The sequence below is a fragment of the Buteo buteo genome, chromosome 2, assembly GCF_964188355.1.
Source record: "Buteo buteo chromosome 2, bButBut1.hap1.1, whole genome shotgun sequence".
Classification (NCBI taxonomy): domain Eukaryota; kingdom Metazoa; phylum Chordata; class Aves; order Accipitriformes; family Accipitridae; genus Buteo; species Buteo buteo.
In genome coordinates, this window is record NC_134172.1 from 70,913,676 (window position 1) to 70,928,770 (window position 15,095).

Here is a 15,095-nt window from a genome sequence, read left to right on the forward strand (position 1 = left end):
TCCCGGGGCACGACACGCGTGTCCCCGCGGGGCCGAGCCGCCGTCCGTGTGCCGGACCCGAGGGCGGCGAGCCCCGCTCCGCCCCTCACCTGCGGCCCGCTGCCCTCCCTCGGCCGGCGAAGCCCCGGTTTTATTGCGGCCGGCTCGGCGGGGCACCGCACCGGCAACACCCGCCCCGGGTGCCTCCTCCGGGGCCGGGGCCGCGGCCGGGGCCGGGGCCGGGGCCAGCAGTTCCCGAGCGTGCAGCGTGGCAGGCGGCCAGGCGGTGACGCGCCTGTTGCTATGGGATCCACCGCCCCTATAAATAACTGAGGAAAGGAACTTTCCTAAGTCAGAGACTTTAGGACGCGGGGCCCAGAACCAGATGGTCCGGAGGAGACGCGCCAGCTCCCGCCGCAGCACCCGGAGCGGTGAAGCCCCGCCGCGCCGCAGGACCTGAGCCGGCCCGGGTGGGCAGCGCAGCCGGGGGCCGTGCCCAGCGCCGGGGACTGAGGCAGGGTCCGGAGCCCCCCCCCCCCCCCAGCCCGACGGCGGCAGCTCGATCCTCTGCCGGGGGGGCCCCCCCTGCGTCGTCTTCTCCTCCCCGCATCCTCCTTTGCTTTCATGCAACGCCTGGTGGCCTGGGACGCAGCATGCCTCCCCATCCAGCCGCCCGCCTTTAAATCGATGGAAGTGGCTAATTTCTATTACGAGGCGGACTGTCTGGCTGCTCTCAACAAGCTGCACCCGCGGGCGGCCGGGGGCCGCTCCATGACCGAGCTCACCGTCGGGGACCACGAGCGAGCCATCGACTTCAGCCCCTACCTGGACCCCTTAGCATCCCAGCAGCCGGCGCAGCCGCCTCCTCCGGCAGCAGCAGCAGGGGGCAACTTTGAGCCTCCCTGCAGCAGCGGCGGCGGCCAAGATTTCCTTTCCGATCTCTTCGCCGAGGACTATAAAGGCAGCGGCGGGAGCAAGAAGCCCGACTACACCTACATCAGCCTCGCCCGGCACGGCCACCCCTGCGCCAGCCAGAGCCACAAGCCGGGGGGGCTGCCGGGCTGCTTCCCGCCCCAGATCGTGGAAACCAAAGTGGAGCCGGTCTTCGAGACCCTGGACTCTTGCAAAGGGCCCCGGAAGGAAGAAGGGGGAGCCGGGCCGGGACCGGGGGGCATGTCCTCGCCCTACGGCAGCACCGTGCGCTCCTACCTGGGTTACCAGTCGGTGCCGAGCGGCAGCAGCGGGAACCTGTCCACCTCGTCCTCCTCCAGCCCCCCCGGCACCCCCAACCCCTCCGAGTCCTCCAAGTCCGCCGCCGCCGGCGGGGGCTACTCCGCCCCCCCGGCGGGCAAGAACAAGCCCAAGAAGTGCGTGGACAAGCACAGCGACGAGTACAAGCTCCGCCGGGAGAGGAACAACATCGCGGTGCGCAAGAGCCGCGACAAAGCCAAAATGCGCAACCTGGAGACGCAGCACAAAGTCTTGGAACTGACGGCCGAGAACGAGCGGCTGCAGAAGAAGGTGGAGCAGCTCTCCCGGGAGCTGAGCACCCTCAGGAACTTGTTCAAACAGCTGCCCGAGCCCCTCCTCGCCTCCTCGCCTCGCTGCTGACCCCCGGCCGGGCCGCGGGGCGAGCGGAGCCGCCGGCTCCTTGCCCTGCTCAGCGCTCCTCCCGGGCCGGGGCGAGGGGAGAGCCCGGGGGGGCGGGTTGGTTGGTTGCTTTTTAATTTTTTTTTTTTGGTCGGTCGTTTGTTTTTTTTTTTTTTGTTGGTCTTTATTTACATGTTGGCGGAGGGCCCCGCCGCCGGGGGGCCGGGGGCTGTCAGCGGTGGGACCTCACCGGGGGCCGGGGGCTGTCAGTCAGCGGAGGGGGGGGGGGGCCCGGCCCCGGGCGGGCTCTGCAGGCTGCTGGGCGCTGGGGTTATTTAAAAGAGCGAGAGGAGAGCAAGGGCAAAGTGATGCAATCCTTTAAGCATGGCTGGGAATGCTGTGTACATGATGCAATCTCGTGTAACTGTCAGTCATGAATTGAGTAATCTGTTAAAGATGTTCCTACAGTTTTTTTTATTATAAAGAATAATCTATTTCTATAAGAAAATACATATGTATATTTTGGGAATCTATGCATTCTTGCTACATTTGAAGCATTAATGAACAATTTTAATAAACTTTATGACTAGGTTAAAAACAGTAGCTTGTTTTATTTTGCAGGCACGTTTAAAGTTAGATTAAACGCAGGGTTGACATTCTAGCTGATCTGGCTCAATGCTGTGATCAGGGATCAGGATTTTTGTTGGTCTTTTGGCTTTCTCTGTGACTCAGAGAAAGGAAACAAAAACAAAAACAAAAAAACAAAAACCCCAAGAGAAACCCAGCAAAGAGCAGAGCTGGAAGCTTTAGCCCATTCTTGTTGTCTCATTTTATTTCCTCTAATCACTTGCTTTAGCTGCCTGCCGCTTGGGTGTTGTTTGGGGAGGAGGTGTTTGTGTTGGGGGTTTTTTGCGCTTCTTGCCGTTCTGAACGTGTAGAGCAAGATACGCTATCCAAACCATGACCGGTCTTTGGCAAAGTAACAACAAGTCTGAAGTGGGAGGGAGGAAGAAAAAGTAAGGGAGGAAGCTTGAAATGAGTTTTTGTTTGGGGTTTCTTTTTTTTTTTTCTTTAGAGAGTTTCTATTCTCTAAGTTATGATTCAGCATTTCTTATGTTTGTAGTTTACAGGAATAAACATGAGAAAGTAGCATTTCTGTTGGATGTCGGTAATTTCGGTCATTGCTCAGGAAGCTCTCATGACACCTGGCCAGGTGAGAGGCATATGAACGACTCCCTTATCTTTTCTCTTGAGACATTTTTCTAAAAACTGTAGATAGAGTTTCTCTGATGAGATGTGTTTATTTCTGTGTGCCTGGATGTTTGCTGGGGGCAAGCGACAGATAAGGGGGGGGGATGGCAGAGGAGGAGGAAGTTTGTAGCAGGCCATAACTTTATTTCAGAGAAAACTAAGGCTCTGCCTGCTGATGGAACAAGGCAGCCTTGCCAGGGCTCCCAGGTTGTGTTATTCCCCCCCCGCCCCCCTGTATATAGCTGCTGTGTCGAGGTCTGTAAGAAGTTAACAGTCTCAAGCTGGTTACGTGGAGGGAGTTGGGCAAATGATCGGGTCTTACTCAGCATTTTCCATTTTCCTGTTAGGCCAAATTTAAGCATTAAGTTTTTAGATCCAGATTCCCAGTGCCCCAGAAAGGAAACTCCTTAATCATCTATGCTGTTTGACAGCTGAACACAGAATGGGTTTTCAGTATAAAGACAGTGGACTTGAATTTGCTGCTATACATTCCAATACAGATTGCAGAAGGACAAATCTTCAATTCGTTGCTTATTTCTAGTGTTTCTTTAAGGAAAGCATGTTTGCTCCTGAAAGAACTGTTTTGCTTTTTTTTGACACTTAAGATAATAGCCTCCTGCGGGTGAATCTCCCAGAGCTCTTACTGGAATTTGTCACATATTCCCTGCTCCCGCAATGCCTCCATAGCTCCTGCTAGGAGCTGTGCAGTAGTAAGTAGTGGAGTGTTAGTCCTGATACAGATTTCACCCATTTGCTTTTTAATTTTTACCGTGCAGTTAAGTTGTTTTTATGAGACCCTAAGAATAGATTTTCTTGGGTGAGCTAGCTCCTGCACCAGCATGACTCAAGTTCTTGCAGGCAAGATAGACGTTAGATCTTGTCTTGACTGTCCCTCGTGACGATGATTACTCCAGCCTCCTGTGGCTGTTTATTCTACTATTCTTCTAGTTACGAAACTTATCCACATCGTTAGATCCTATTTTCTTGTTGTGCTGTAGGCCATGTAATGTTACCCAAACTTACAAGCAGTGTTCCCAGTCAGAACCGAGTGCTGCTGAGAGTGGAATTGCTGGAGGACTGAAGATGTCCTCAGATACATTTCTTTCTTTCTTTCTTTATAAACGATAAAGCTTCCAACAAAAGTTCAGTTTGTGGGGGCTGGAAGGCAGGGTAGATTGAAAGATAAGATGTACTAAAGGTATTTATATTTGTTTAAATAATAGTCCGGTTTTGGAGATAGAGCTCTATCAGACATGAATGAGCTAATCCCCGTCCTTAAACTTTGCCTGCCACAGTTCAGGAGAGCCAGTGCGGTGTTGCTGCAATTTAAAGAATGATGTTTAAATTACTGCTTTATTCCAATGTATCTCTTAATTAGCATTACAGATTTCTCATTCAGGAGGAAATTTGTGCAGCAATGAGTTTTTGCCAGAAAGATGCAGTTACAGACAGGAAAGTTGAGGACATAAATGCACCAATTTTACACTAGTCTCAGAAGGAATCCGTGAAAGAGTCAGAAAGAGAATTTCTGAATCCTTCATTCTTAATCTTGTATTTCCCACATAACTTACATTTTAGGAGCTTTGTAGCATGATTAAATGCACAGAGGTCATGAAATACCCTGCTTTATAAACAAGCGTATGAAAAAGCCCCTGTAATTAAAACATTTCCTCGAAAAAAATAATCTGGAAAAAAATAGTTTGGAAATGAATCTGAGAAAACTCCACACACTAAAGTAGGCAAAAGATTCCAAATACCATTTCTAATCACAGTGCGGGAATTGGAAAATCCCTGTCCAAACAGTGGCTCAGCTCCAAATATTGATACAGTTTCCCATTACAAATAAGATTCTGTTGACTGAAAGCAGTACTGTGGTACGTCTCGGTTGTCTTCTGACAGGGTCTCTTGAGCTTCTTTTCCTAAAGTGACTTCGGTACAGCTTGTGGTAAGACTTTGCAGTCTATATGCAGGCAAACTTTGCAGAGTAGTTAAGGCACTTACTCTAGTAGTCTGTTTTGAATTTTATGGAAGTTTATAAAAGAGCATTTTGTTTGGGCTCCCCCCCCTTTCAAATTATTTATTACATTGACTGATTCATACAGGTTTTTCTTGTTACTACTAAAATAACAGAGTTTCTTCCTATGTACAAATAAGTAAGATCAAATCCCTAGCACAGACATCCCCTTTGCAAAGCATCTAGCACTGTTTTATCATTTGCTACATGTTTGAATTCAGTTGTGCTCAGTTCTGCAAAAGGAATCAGATGTATAATTTTAAAACGAAATATTTAAAATACAATACAATTTTGTTAGCAGTTCATCTATTTATTAATAGAAATTATTACTCTCTGCTTATCTGTCCAAAGCATGTATAACCCCGTGCAGCTCTGACACTGTGGTGTTGCTTTTAGACTTTTCCCACTGCCTTCCATTAGTGACTGTTGGAAGATGCAGGAAAATTTACGCTTGTTTCTATACTAATCGTTTCTCCTCTGTCAAAATCACCCAAATTGCACACATGCACCAAAGGGTTATTGGGCGGGAGACTTGATCACATTTGATAACAGTATGGTTTTTTCCTCATTGAAATTCTGCAATAGCCTTCAGATATTGAAATTACAACCTGAAAAAAGCTTTGTGCACAATGTTAACCTTTACCATTTCATTGCTAGAACAACTGTCATTGATGTGGATGTGTATAAAAATATGAAGTTACTCTCATACTAGCTAGTTTTCAAGCAATGTTTCATTAGCTGTGACCAGAATAAAAGTCAATGCAACTCAGTATCTGCTTTAATAAAGAGAAAAAATTTATACGAGGCCAAATCACACATCTTCTTTTGTTATTTATAGTGATATCGCTTAAGATACAATAAGCATTGTCTTGCATTTTCCTGTCATTCATACTGATACAAAACAAGTGTAAAGCACCACCAGACTGGAATGGCAGGGTTCTGCATTCAGTTTGTACTGGTTATAGATGATTATATGGTGGATGGGGGGTAATGACGAATTTGGTTCTAACTCTTTTTGCTACTGATTCCTAATGCAAAAAAATTTTTATTACCACCCTCCTGAGTGTTAGCCTTTTTTATGTTTAAGTCTACACAAATGCTTAACAGTCAGAACTTTAGGGCAAACCTCTTAGACTAATGTGAAGTGTGAAGAAAAATTTAAACCTATGCATGTATGTTGAAAGGGTCCTAGCACATTAATCAGGAAATCCAAACAAAAACTAGGGATATAGTAAACTACTCCCAAGGAAACAATTCCGTTCAAATTCTGAACACTATTTTTAATTAATCAATAAAATAAAAATAAAACCATGTGGCCAAAACTGTACATTAAATATGTGAGGGCATTAGTTCTCTTTTGAAAGATACTCACTGAACAGACAAGTGAAATCATTGAAAGAATGCAGTTCTATTTAACTCTTTGCTGGGACCCAAAACATAGTCTGAGAGTTTAATCTTTGCAGCGTAAAGCTAAACTTTGGTAGAAGCTGTACACTTGGATTATATCCTGAGGTTCCTGACTCTTTCACGTGAACTGAGGCTGTTTTGTCCCAGCCGGGGCAGATCAGCAGCACAATTTATGGTGAGTATGTAAACACCTAAAAAGATTAGAAACAGCCTTGGATTAACATCAGGATCATGTGAAATTTATGGTGTGGTGTTAGCCTGATGCAAAGCTACGTGAAACTCCTGGGTTTCTCTTTGAGATGATCCTGGAAGCGGCAGCGTGGCCGCCTGGAGCACCACACCACACCAGCACACCAGTCCTCAGGAGCTGTAGTCAAGCACAGCTCTCCGGTTCGGCATAGCCGTAATTCTGATTTGGTCAGTCTGACCTATTGGCAACTCTATTGGAAACCAAAATGCCTTTTGTGATCGTTTTCCCACCTGCTAAATTGTTCAAATGTTTTGTTTTGAATAAAGGGCTTTCCTCCCCTCCTGGAAATGTTGGTGGTTAGATCTGCCTGGATGTGAAAAACCATAGGGCTGGAATTCAAGACGAGGATAAATGGGTTAATAGTTGCTGAAGCTAATTGATTTGCATTTACAATAGGGACACATTTAGTTCCAAACCTTCTGACTGGTTGCCACAATTTCACAGAGCAGCACCAAATTAAACCCTCATTTGTTTTAAAATTTTCACAAATGTATGTTTTTACTATTAAAATGATTCATATAGTAAATAATAATAAATTCCAATAAAATTTTCTAGCTAATTAAAAGCTAAGGAAGACTTTGATCTACATCCAGTTTTCACCTTGCCCTGTCCTTTCAACTGTTGCCTCTGGGACTCCTGTATCACACATGACATAGCTATCAAAGCACTTCTCAGAGTTCGGGGTATTTAAACCAGAGGGTTTCGTTAGGTCTCAAAATTTCATACAGTTTGCAGAATAAATCCTCTAAGAACTCACTCATTCCCTCCATAAGGCACACTGTAGAAGTGCTGGCTCGGTCAGCAGACCTGGTTTTGATGAGCTCGCATGCAGACACCTCTGTACATCACGCCAGTCAAAGTAAAGAACTGAATTTTTGATGGAGGCTACAAGATGCTATGGTTCCTATCCCCATACAAACCAAGCGCAACGGCTTGTTTGTTTTCTATAAATACCTTGGGTTTGCTAGTGTATTGCACCAGCAGTTCATTAAGCCTGCAATAAGTAGCTCACTGATGTTGTCTAGAAATTACAGTAATAGGAATCAGTCTCCTTCAAGCAAAGCAAAAACCCCTCTAACACCTCATCTGCTGTATTCCCCTGTTCCGTTAGCTCACCTGGGATCTGGGTGCACAAAAGTTTTGCGATATATTTTCTATGCACGATTGGAGGAGCCTTGGTTTTAGAAATGAATGTCATGGTGACACGATGGGAAAATATTTCTGTGCAACATGATGAAACAATTACTTGGCTGAAGTAATTCAGGAAGGGAATCACAAGAACAAGAGAAAGTGCCTGGAGCCGGTTTGAGAAGCAGAAGGAGAGCAGTGGTGGCTCCCGAGCAGAAACATTGTTTTGCCAATTTCCCCAGCCTCTGCCATCTAGACAATAACTCGGGGGTGGATATTTCTGACAGTGAATTGCCACGCTTCTCTGAGCCTAGGTGTCTTACTTGAAACAATAAAATACAGATTGTCTCTCTTGTTTTTTGAAATACAAAAGGCCAGAAAATGAACAACCTGGAATGTAATTTATTAAGATACTTAAGCATGTCTAACATTTAAATGTACAAGGAGCAGAATACAATCTGTGGGATAACTTGACACAACGAGATGAGTAGAATTACAAAAAAAGGAGTAATCATCAAGGAGTTTGGTTGCTTAAAGGATGGACCACAGCCACTTACGCTTAACTTCAGCACACAAACCAGCTTTCATGCCAGCTCTGTGAAGAACGAACTTCCGAGCAGCACTGCTTTCTTGCTGTTGAGTTATTGATGACCACTCATGGTGGCAGAAAATATTTTTGTGCTTAAAGTTAAGAATAGTGCTGATTGCTGGGTTAAGTCCCCAGATCTGAGGGAGTAGAAGAGAAGGCAGAAGGCCTTTATGTAGGACTTTAGCTATTGGATGCACAGTGTCCTTAACCACTTTCAAAGCAAATTACATAGCTGCAGAGTTAATGAGTGCAGAACACTGAGCGAAATTTAGATGCAAGGGATAAATACTGAGCTTTGAAACAGAAGAGACAGTTTCTGGTCCTAGCTCTTTATCATATATCTTTAGATTATCAGTTAGCCCCTAAATGTAATAGAAGCTGTATGCACATATGTGCATCTCTAGTTGTAAGTGCAGTTGCCATAGCTGCAGGTATATTTGCCTATTATATATTTAGATCCTGATCTTACATATGTGCTTCATTTTATACATGTAGCTGTAGTGATTTCAGTGGAACTATTATTACTTGCATGATAAATGCAGTAATGATACATGCATAGATCTGTATTTACATGGATGTATTTACATGGATCTGTATATATATGGATCTGAGATCACAGTGTCTCTGGGAAAATTTTTGTGCCTTGCTCAGTTTTACAGGACATGCACTAGCAAATTTTGAGCACTTTCATTTCATGTGTTTTCAAATTCGAGAGAGCTACCGATGCACATGGGCTGATTTGGCTGTCTCTTCCTGTACAAGAGGAGATGACAGTAGCTTCAGCATTTTTGCATTTCCCAGTGTCCTGGTTTTGGCTGGGATAGTGTTAATTTTCTTCCTAGTAGCTAGTATAGTGTTATGTTTTGGATTTAGTGTGAGAATAATGTTGATAACACACTGATGTTTTCAGTTGTTGCTAAGCAGTGTTTATACTAAGTCAAGGATTTTTCAGCTTCTCGTGCCCAGCCAGCAAGAAGGCTGGAGGGGCACAAGAACTTGGGAGGGGACACAGCCAGGGCAGCTGACCCAAACTGGCCAACGGGGTATTCCACACCATGGGATGTCATGCCCAGTATATAAACTGGGGGGAGTGCGGGTGGGGGGGTTACAGATTCCTGCTGGGGAACTAACTGGGCATTGTTTGGTGAGTGGTGAGCAATTGCATTGTGCATCACTTGTTTGGTATATTACAATTCTTTTGTTGTTGTTGTTGTTACTACTACTACTATTATTATTATTAATAATAATATTAATATTATTTTCCTTTCTGTCCTATTAAATTGTTCTTAATCTCAACCTATGAGTTTTACTTTTTTTTCCTGGTTCTCTCCCCCATCCCACTGGTGGGGGGAAGTGAGTGAGCGGCTGCGTGGTGCTTAGTTGCTGTCTGGGGTTAAACCATGACACCCAGGAAAAAAAAACCAACCAAACAACAAAACATCTGACAAGTGGGGTACAGCCTATGTTCTAACAGCTATTGTTGGGTCCCAATTTGACAAAGTACTTGAGTGTATGTTCCACCTCAGCAGAAGCAAAACAATGCTGAACACAAGCTTTAAAGTTTTGGATGTGCCAAGTGCTCTGCTGAAACACATCCTTCTAGAGCCTCAGCTGCAGCTGCCTGGCCTCTGGATTATACTGCTGTGATGCAGCTGTGGCATGGGCATAAGTCCTGGGAAAGAAAACATGATAGAGAATCTGGATATCCAGAAAGAGGGTGAATGACATGCACTCAAACAGGGCCAAAAGGAATCCCAATTTCCTCCTACTGTACTGAAGGAGCCCATCCAGTTTGTATGCTGGCCAGGTCTGGCGAGCCACTGTTCAGAGCGTGGTGTTAGTACCTGGCTGCTGATCAAAGGATTCTTAAGCAATAACCCACTCCACATCAGCAAGAGCTGCTGCCAAGAACCATAGACTTCTATGGGCTGGAAGACAACTGATAAAGCAGATGCTGAGAAAAGCAATGATGCCTGCATTGGGCAATCTGAGTGCTACAAATGGCTACTGGAAAATGTTATTTTTATTTTAGTTCTGCAATTTCATAAGCCCGATTTGCTAAAGGCTCACAGTGACATGGCATTTGTACAGGGCTTGCTTTTTTTTTTTTTTTTTTTTGCAAAGCATTTTACTTAGATGAGCAGATGCTCTCACTTTACAGGGGAAAACCACTACTCCTTGGTAGTTCTTCCTCTGTCAATAACAAATATGGGTCAACTGTGCCTTTCTCCAGAATTAGCTCCTGTGGATTTTGGCTTGGGAAGGATGGGGCACTCAGAATAGCTGGGAATGATGCACTCAAACCTCTTGTAATACAGTCCTGTGCCTGGTTGTAGGGGATACGGCTCATGAGCGAGGCTGTCAGATTGGAAAGGGTTTGGCAAAAAGGACAAGAAAGCATGTGTCCATGTGGTGAAGAGGCCTGAAAAGAAGGAAGTGATACCAAACAGTACATGGTTCTGGGAAGGCTATTGCAAGCTATGGCAGTGATGGGAACTGTTTCCAACAGAGGCTACAGGCAATGAACTATTTTCCCACTGACCTCATGGTACCATGAAGTGAAAATTCCACTCTACTGTTTTCTGCCACGTCCTTAAAGGCAAAACCTTAGCAAATGGCTCCTGCTTTTGCATTAATACACTAACAGGTGCTCTTCTGCACGAGCCCTGCAAGAGCTTTATTACCAGAGGTACACTAACTATTAAACAGCCATAAGCTTAACCTGGTATTTACTGTAGGACTGTGCCTTTTTATTGTGCAGAGGGAGGGAACTCCCTTCTCAGCCCTCCAGGTGGTCCCTCCAGGGCAGGGTTGAGGCACATTGGTGAGAAGGGGTGGGGTTGGGTGGGAGAGGCTTTCATTGCTGCCCTACCTGTTCTGGGCATAAATTGAAATGATCGGTCTCTAAATCCTGCCAATTAGGCATGCTTTACTGGCATTAGAGTCGGTTTACTATGATAGGTAAAACGAAAATGTTTCTCTTAAAAAAAAAAAAAGAGGCAAAATCCTGCTTTAACACATTTAAGTCCCAGAGCAGGGGTAGCAGGGGGCAGCAGTGCACTCTGTAGGGTACCTGACCTAGCCCAGGCAGGCAGGAGCAGGTCAGCGTTCTGCAACACAGAACGGCTCAGGGACAAATACCTCCTAATGCGTTTGTGTATCCCCTTCCAGCAGTGACTGTCTATTAGGGAGCCCATGGAGTAGGGCTGGAGCATGCAGTCTGCAGTCCCCCGCCGCACCCTCTCCTCTGCAATAACTGCACTTTAGCAGTCAAGGTAGCATTAGATGTGGAAAAAAAAAATAGTGGTAACCCTTTCCTAGGCTCCACCTGTGAACGAAGCTCCACCTACTTGGGAAAGCAAAATGAGATGCTTTGTACAAGATTGTGAAACTGCTAATCAAGGTAGTACCTGTGCTCTCAAGTTAGTACCTTCCTAATCTTCTGATCGACAGATTCCTATAATGAAGAGGCAATATGGACCTCTCGGGTCTATTACTTCTTGGTTTCTGGAGACTGAGGCAGACACTGTTCTATTTTGCGCACACTGCTCCCAGTCTGAGGGTTATCTTGGTTACTATAAAGGCCAGAAATGATGGGGTTGGTTTTCTTCCTCAAAGAGAAGTTATCTTTGCAGCATGTGTTTCTGCCTGTGAAAATACAGGTATGCTGTGCTGCCATGCAAAAGCACAAGCTGACTTCATCCTCATCTGCACTCAAAGAAGAAGATGGTGAGGACCATCTCCCAACAGCCCTGTATTCCTTTCTTATGAACGATTCTCACCACTGAAACATTTAGTCTCTGCTGGTCCAAAATAAGCATTTCTGATAACAGCACTTCAGACCTTTGCAACCCCCACTTGCTTCAAAACAGACTTTATTCTTCTGAGAAGGGTTTGTCACTGGCACTTGGGTACATGCAAGGCTTTTTTAGGAAGTAAAGAGGACAAATGGGAAAATCAATTAACCATCTAAAAAACATTTTGTATTGCATACAGCTCGCCTGTGAAGAGTGCTGCCTTTCACTCTCTTATGTCCTGGGAACTCTGACTCAGCCTCCTGTATCCACAGCTTGTCAAGATCCACAGTTGTTTATAATCAAATGTTTTGTACAAATCTAGGGCAGAAAAGCCCACTTATTATAAGCTTCTTTACAAATGCAGTAGTAGGTTTTTCCCTCCTCTACCTACCACCATGTCTTGAGGGGAGAAGGGAGGTGAATGTGACCTCCAAATAAACACCTTTCTCAGCTAATTTGTGCTCTCTTCCAGCCTCTCCCCAAGGATTAAACGTTTGCTAGGGATCGCGGGAGGGCTTTGGCCACACTACACAGCCAAGTAAGCTGGTGGGACTCGGCACAGTGCAGGAGGGCGCTGCACTGGTTCCATACTAAATATTAAGACCATGTGGTCGCTTCTCAGCCTCTGCTGCAGAGACTCTGCCCTGTACTAATTAGGTAGGAGTGATGACCTAGCAGTGATTCTGGAGTCAGGAAAGAAAAGTCCTGTACCAGGCATTGCTGCAAACTTGTTTCAGGATCTCAAGCAAGTTACTTCACCTTTCTTTGCTTCAGTTCTTTTACCTGCAGACAGATACTTCCTGCATGTGTCTCGGGTATTATTTGTTTAAAGAACTGTGAAATACGAGATATAAGACCTTGACAATACCATATATTAATTATTTAAAGTTTATATTAAAAGCTAAAAATCTGAATGAATTCAGCAGGGAAAGTCTTCTGGTGAAAATGACTGGAAGAACAACTGTCCCTCTCTCCAAACACTTCCCAGGCAGTAACATGACCACACAGAGTTTGGCTCATTATATATGTAAAATAGGCAGATGCTATTAGGAAGCAATTTTTTTCACCCAGTGAGAAGAGAAGCCTATTCCTCATGATGAAATCCTCTGCAGGGGCAATATTTTTATCATGCCTCATAATTCTCAAGGTATTTGAAATCACCCTCAAAGTTGGATACTGTCTTTCCTTTTCTCCCCTTGAATCTGAACACTGCCTTCACAGAATTTCACTGAGTCCTCAGTATTTTCCTTTCAAATTCCCTTCCCTTTGACAGTATGTGATTCCTGATGTTGGTGGGTATCGTCACAGTTTTATTAAGTATGTAATAACAGCCTGTTTAGGGACAACATGTCATGATAATGAACTGTCCATGTAATTAGGCCTGACTCATCAATCAACATGGAAAAGGACTGAATGGAGTTCATAAAAGCACCTTTAAGAGGCTGATGGAAATGTTTAAAGAAAAAAGAAATTAGCAATGTTCTGTATTGTTAAGTATTTTGCAGAGCAGAAAATTAATTAGCACTGGAGAGAACACACTCTTCTGGAATGTCCATGTGTGGCCCATTATATCCCGTTTTGCCCTCTGAGTCATCCCTTCGCAGCCACTGATTCAGTGTGAACAGGAGCAGTCACAGTGGGATCAAGTTCAGTGACTTACTGGTGTGAGTTAGCAGCCATAGAGGGAAACCTCCCCTTGAGCCGTCGCCAGGGTACCATTGGCAAAAGGTGGTGAAATAACTTTTCTAGGCAAAAAAAAATAATAATCACATTCTTACATATCATTATTTTTACTTTTTTGTGTTTCACTTCAGGAATTTTATTATTTTAGAATAAATGCTATAAACATGTCTCCAGTAAGGTATATAAATCAGAAGTCTGTATGTATCCCAGACTGATGATCTGAAACATCTGGCTCTTACGCTTGGGGCCTTCTTGCACAGGAGAAATTGCCCCCGTGAAGAGAATGCACACTTCCAAGATCTAAGTGAAACAGAAATAACAAAATAGTTGCTGGTGTGCTTAAGCCCTGAAACTGCACAAGCAAGTTACCAAGGCCAAATCCAGCTCTCTCCAAGTCTAGGTGAAAGGAAGCAAATTATTGAATTACCAGCTTTTCAGCAACAGAATGAACTCTCACCAACTGATTGACTAAGACAGTGGGATATCACCCCTAGCTATTGGCAACTGTCCTCTCATTATTAGCCTTCATTAAGGTGGTCATCTCCAAACCAAACAATGCACAGTTCAGTTACTAATATAAAAGACATCAATTAGATTTATATAAGAGTATTGCAAAATATTAAATAATAAAGGCTACTACCAAACAACAGCACGAAGATTCATTGCCCTACAATGTCTGCTTCTCAAACAGACAAAGCCTGGCTGTTTTGGGGAAATCACACCTTGACTGATGACAACACTTGCTTTGTGCATTTGATGTGGGGGAGAGGGGGTACTGCTGGCATACTCTGTCTGTCTAAATCTGACAGCAAGGCTAAGGTTGGCACTTAACTGCATGAATCACCAGCTACTGATATTTAAAAGCTTGCATATGCAAATCACTAATTAAATATATTAGCATAGTCAGTTACCCAAACTGTAATCTTAATCGTATCTCCAAGTTAGGCATGCAATCACACACCCATTTTGCAGATTTGCATTTGTGAGCATGGTTTCCCGAGAGCTAGGTCCAGAAACTAGTCTAATCACCAATTTTTCCTCATGTAGTTCCAGGAAGGAAAGAGAAGAGTGAAAGTATGCTGAGTGGCTTCCTCTCCTGAAAAGTAATGGGCAACTGTACAAAATCAGAAACTGATGTGGACAGCCGAATAACAACTGAGAGGGCTAGATGGTGAGCTACACATGCTCTCCTTTAATCTAATGCCCATCTTTGTGACTGCTTCGACCCAAACAACGTGGATTTCCCTCTATTAGCAAATATTCAGACACAGGAAAAGACTATGTGCCAGATTTTTACTTTATTTACATTGAATTACCTGAGATTAGAATCTGAAACTAGAAACTTTCTTTATACAGTTACAAATAGCTATATTATGCAGTTTTAAGGGGTTAAGAAAAGGAGGAAAT

General features: G+C 44.5%; 1 protein-coding gene and 1 long non-coding RNA gene across 2 annotated transcripts in view; one reads left to right on the top strand and one right to left on the bottom strand.

The window, feature by feature from the left end:
- The first annotated feature begins 318 nt into the window (after positions 1–318).
- On the top strand, positions 319–5,645 carry CEBPB (CCAAT enhancer binding protein beta). Its single transcript, XM_075019121.1, has one exon. It carries the CDS (start codon positions 604–606, stop codon positions 1,588–1,590), a length of 987 nt encoding a protein of 328 aa, XP_074875222.1. The 5' UTR covers positions 319–603; the 3' UTR covers positions 1,591–5,645.
- A 5,394-nt stretch (positions 5,646–11,039) lies between these two features.
- The window catches only part of LOC142026251 (uncharacterized), a 51,361-nt gene continuing 47,305 nt past the window's right edge, over positions 11,040–15,095 (bottom strand). Inside the window, exon 4 of the long non-coding RNA XR_012648793.1 lies at positions 11,040–13,750. This is a non-coding gene — a long non-coding RNA (uncharacterized LOC142026251). The remainder of the gene's footprint in view (positions 13,751–15,095) is intronic.

Coding starts and splice junctions, on each gene's coding strand:
- CEBPB (XM_075019121.1), top strand. CDS start 604: ATGCAACGCCTGGTGGCCTGGGACGCAGCATGCCTCCCCATCCAGCCG.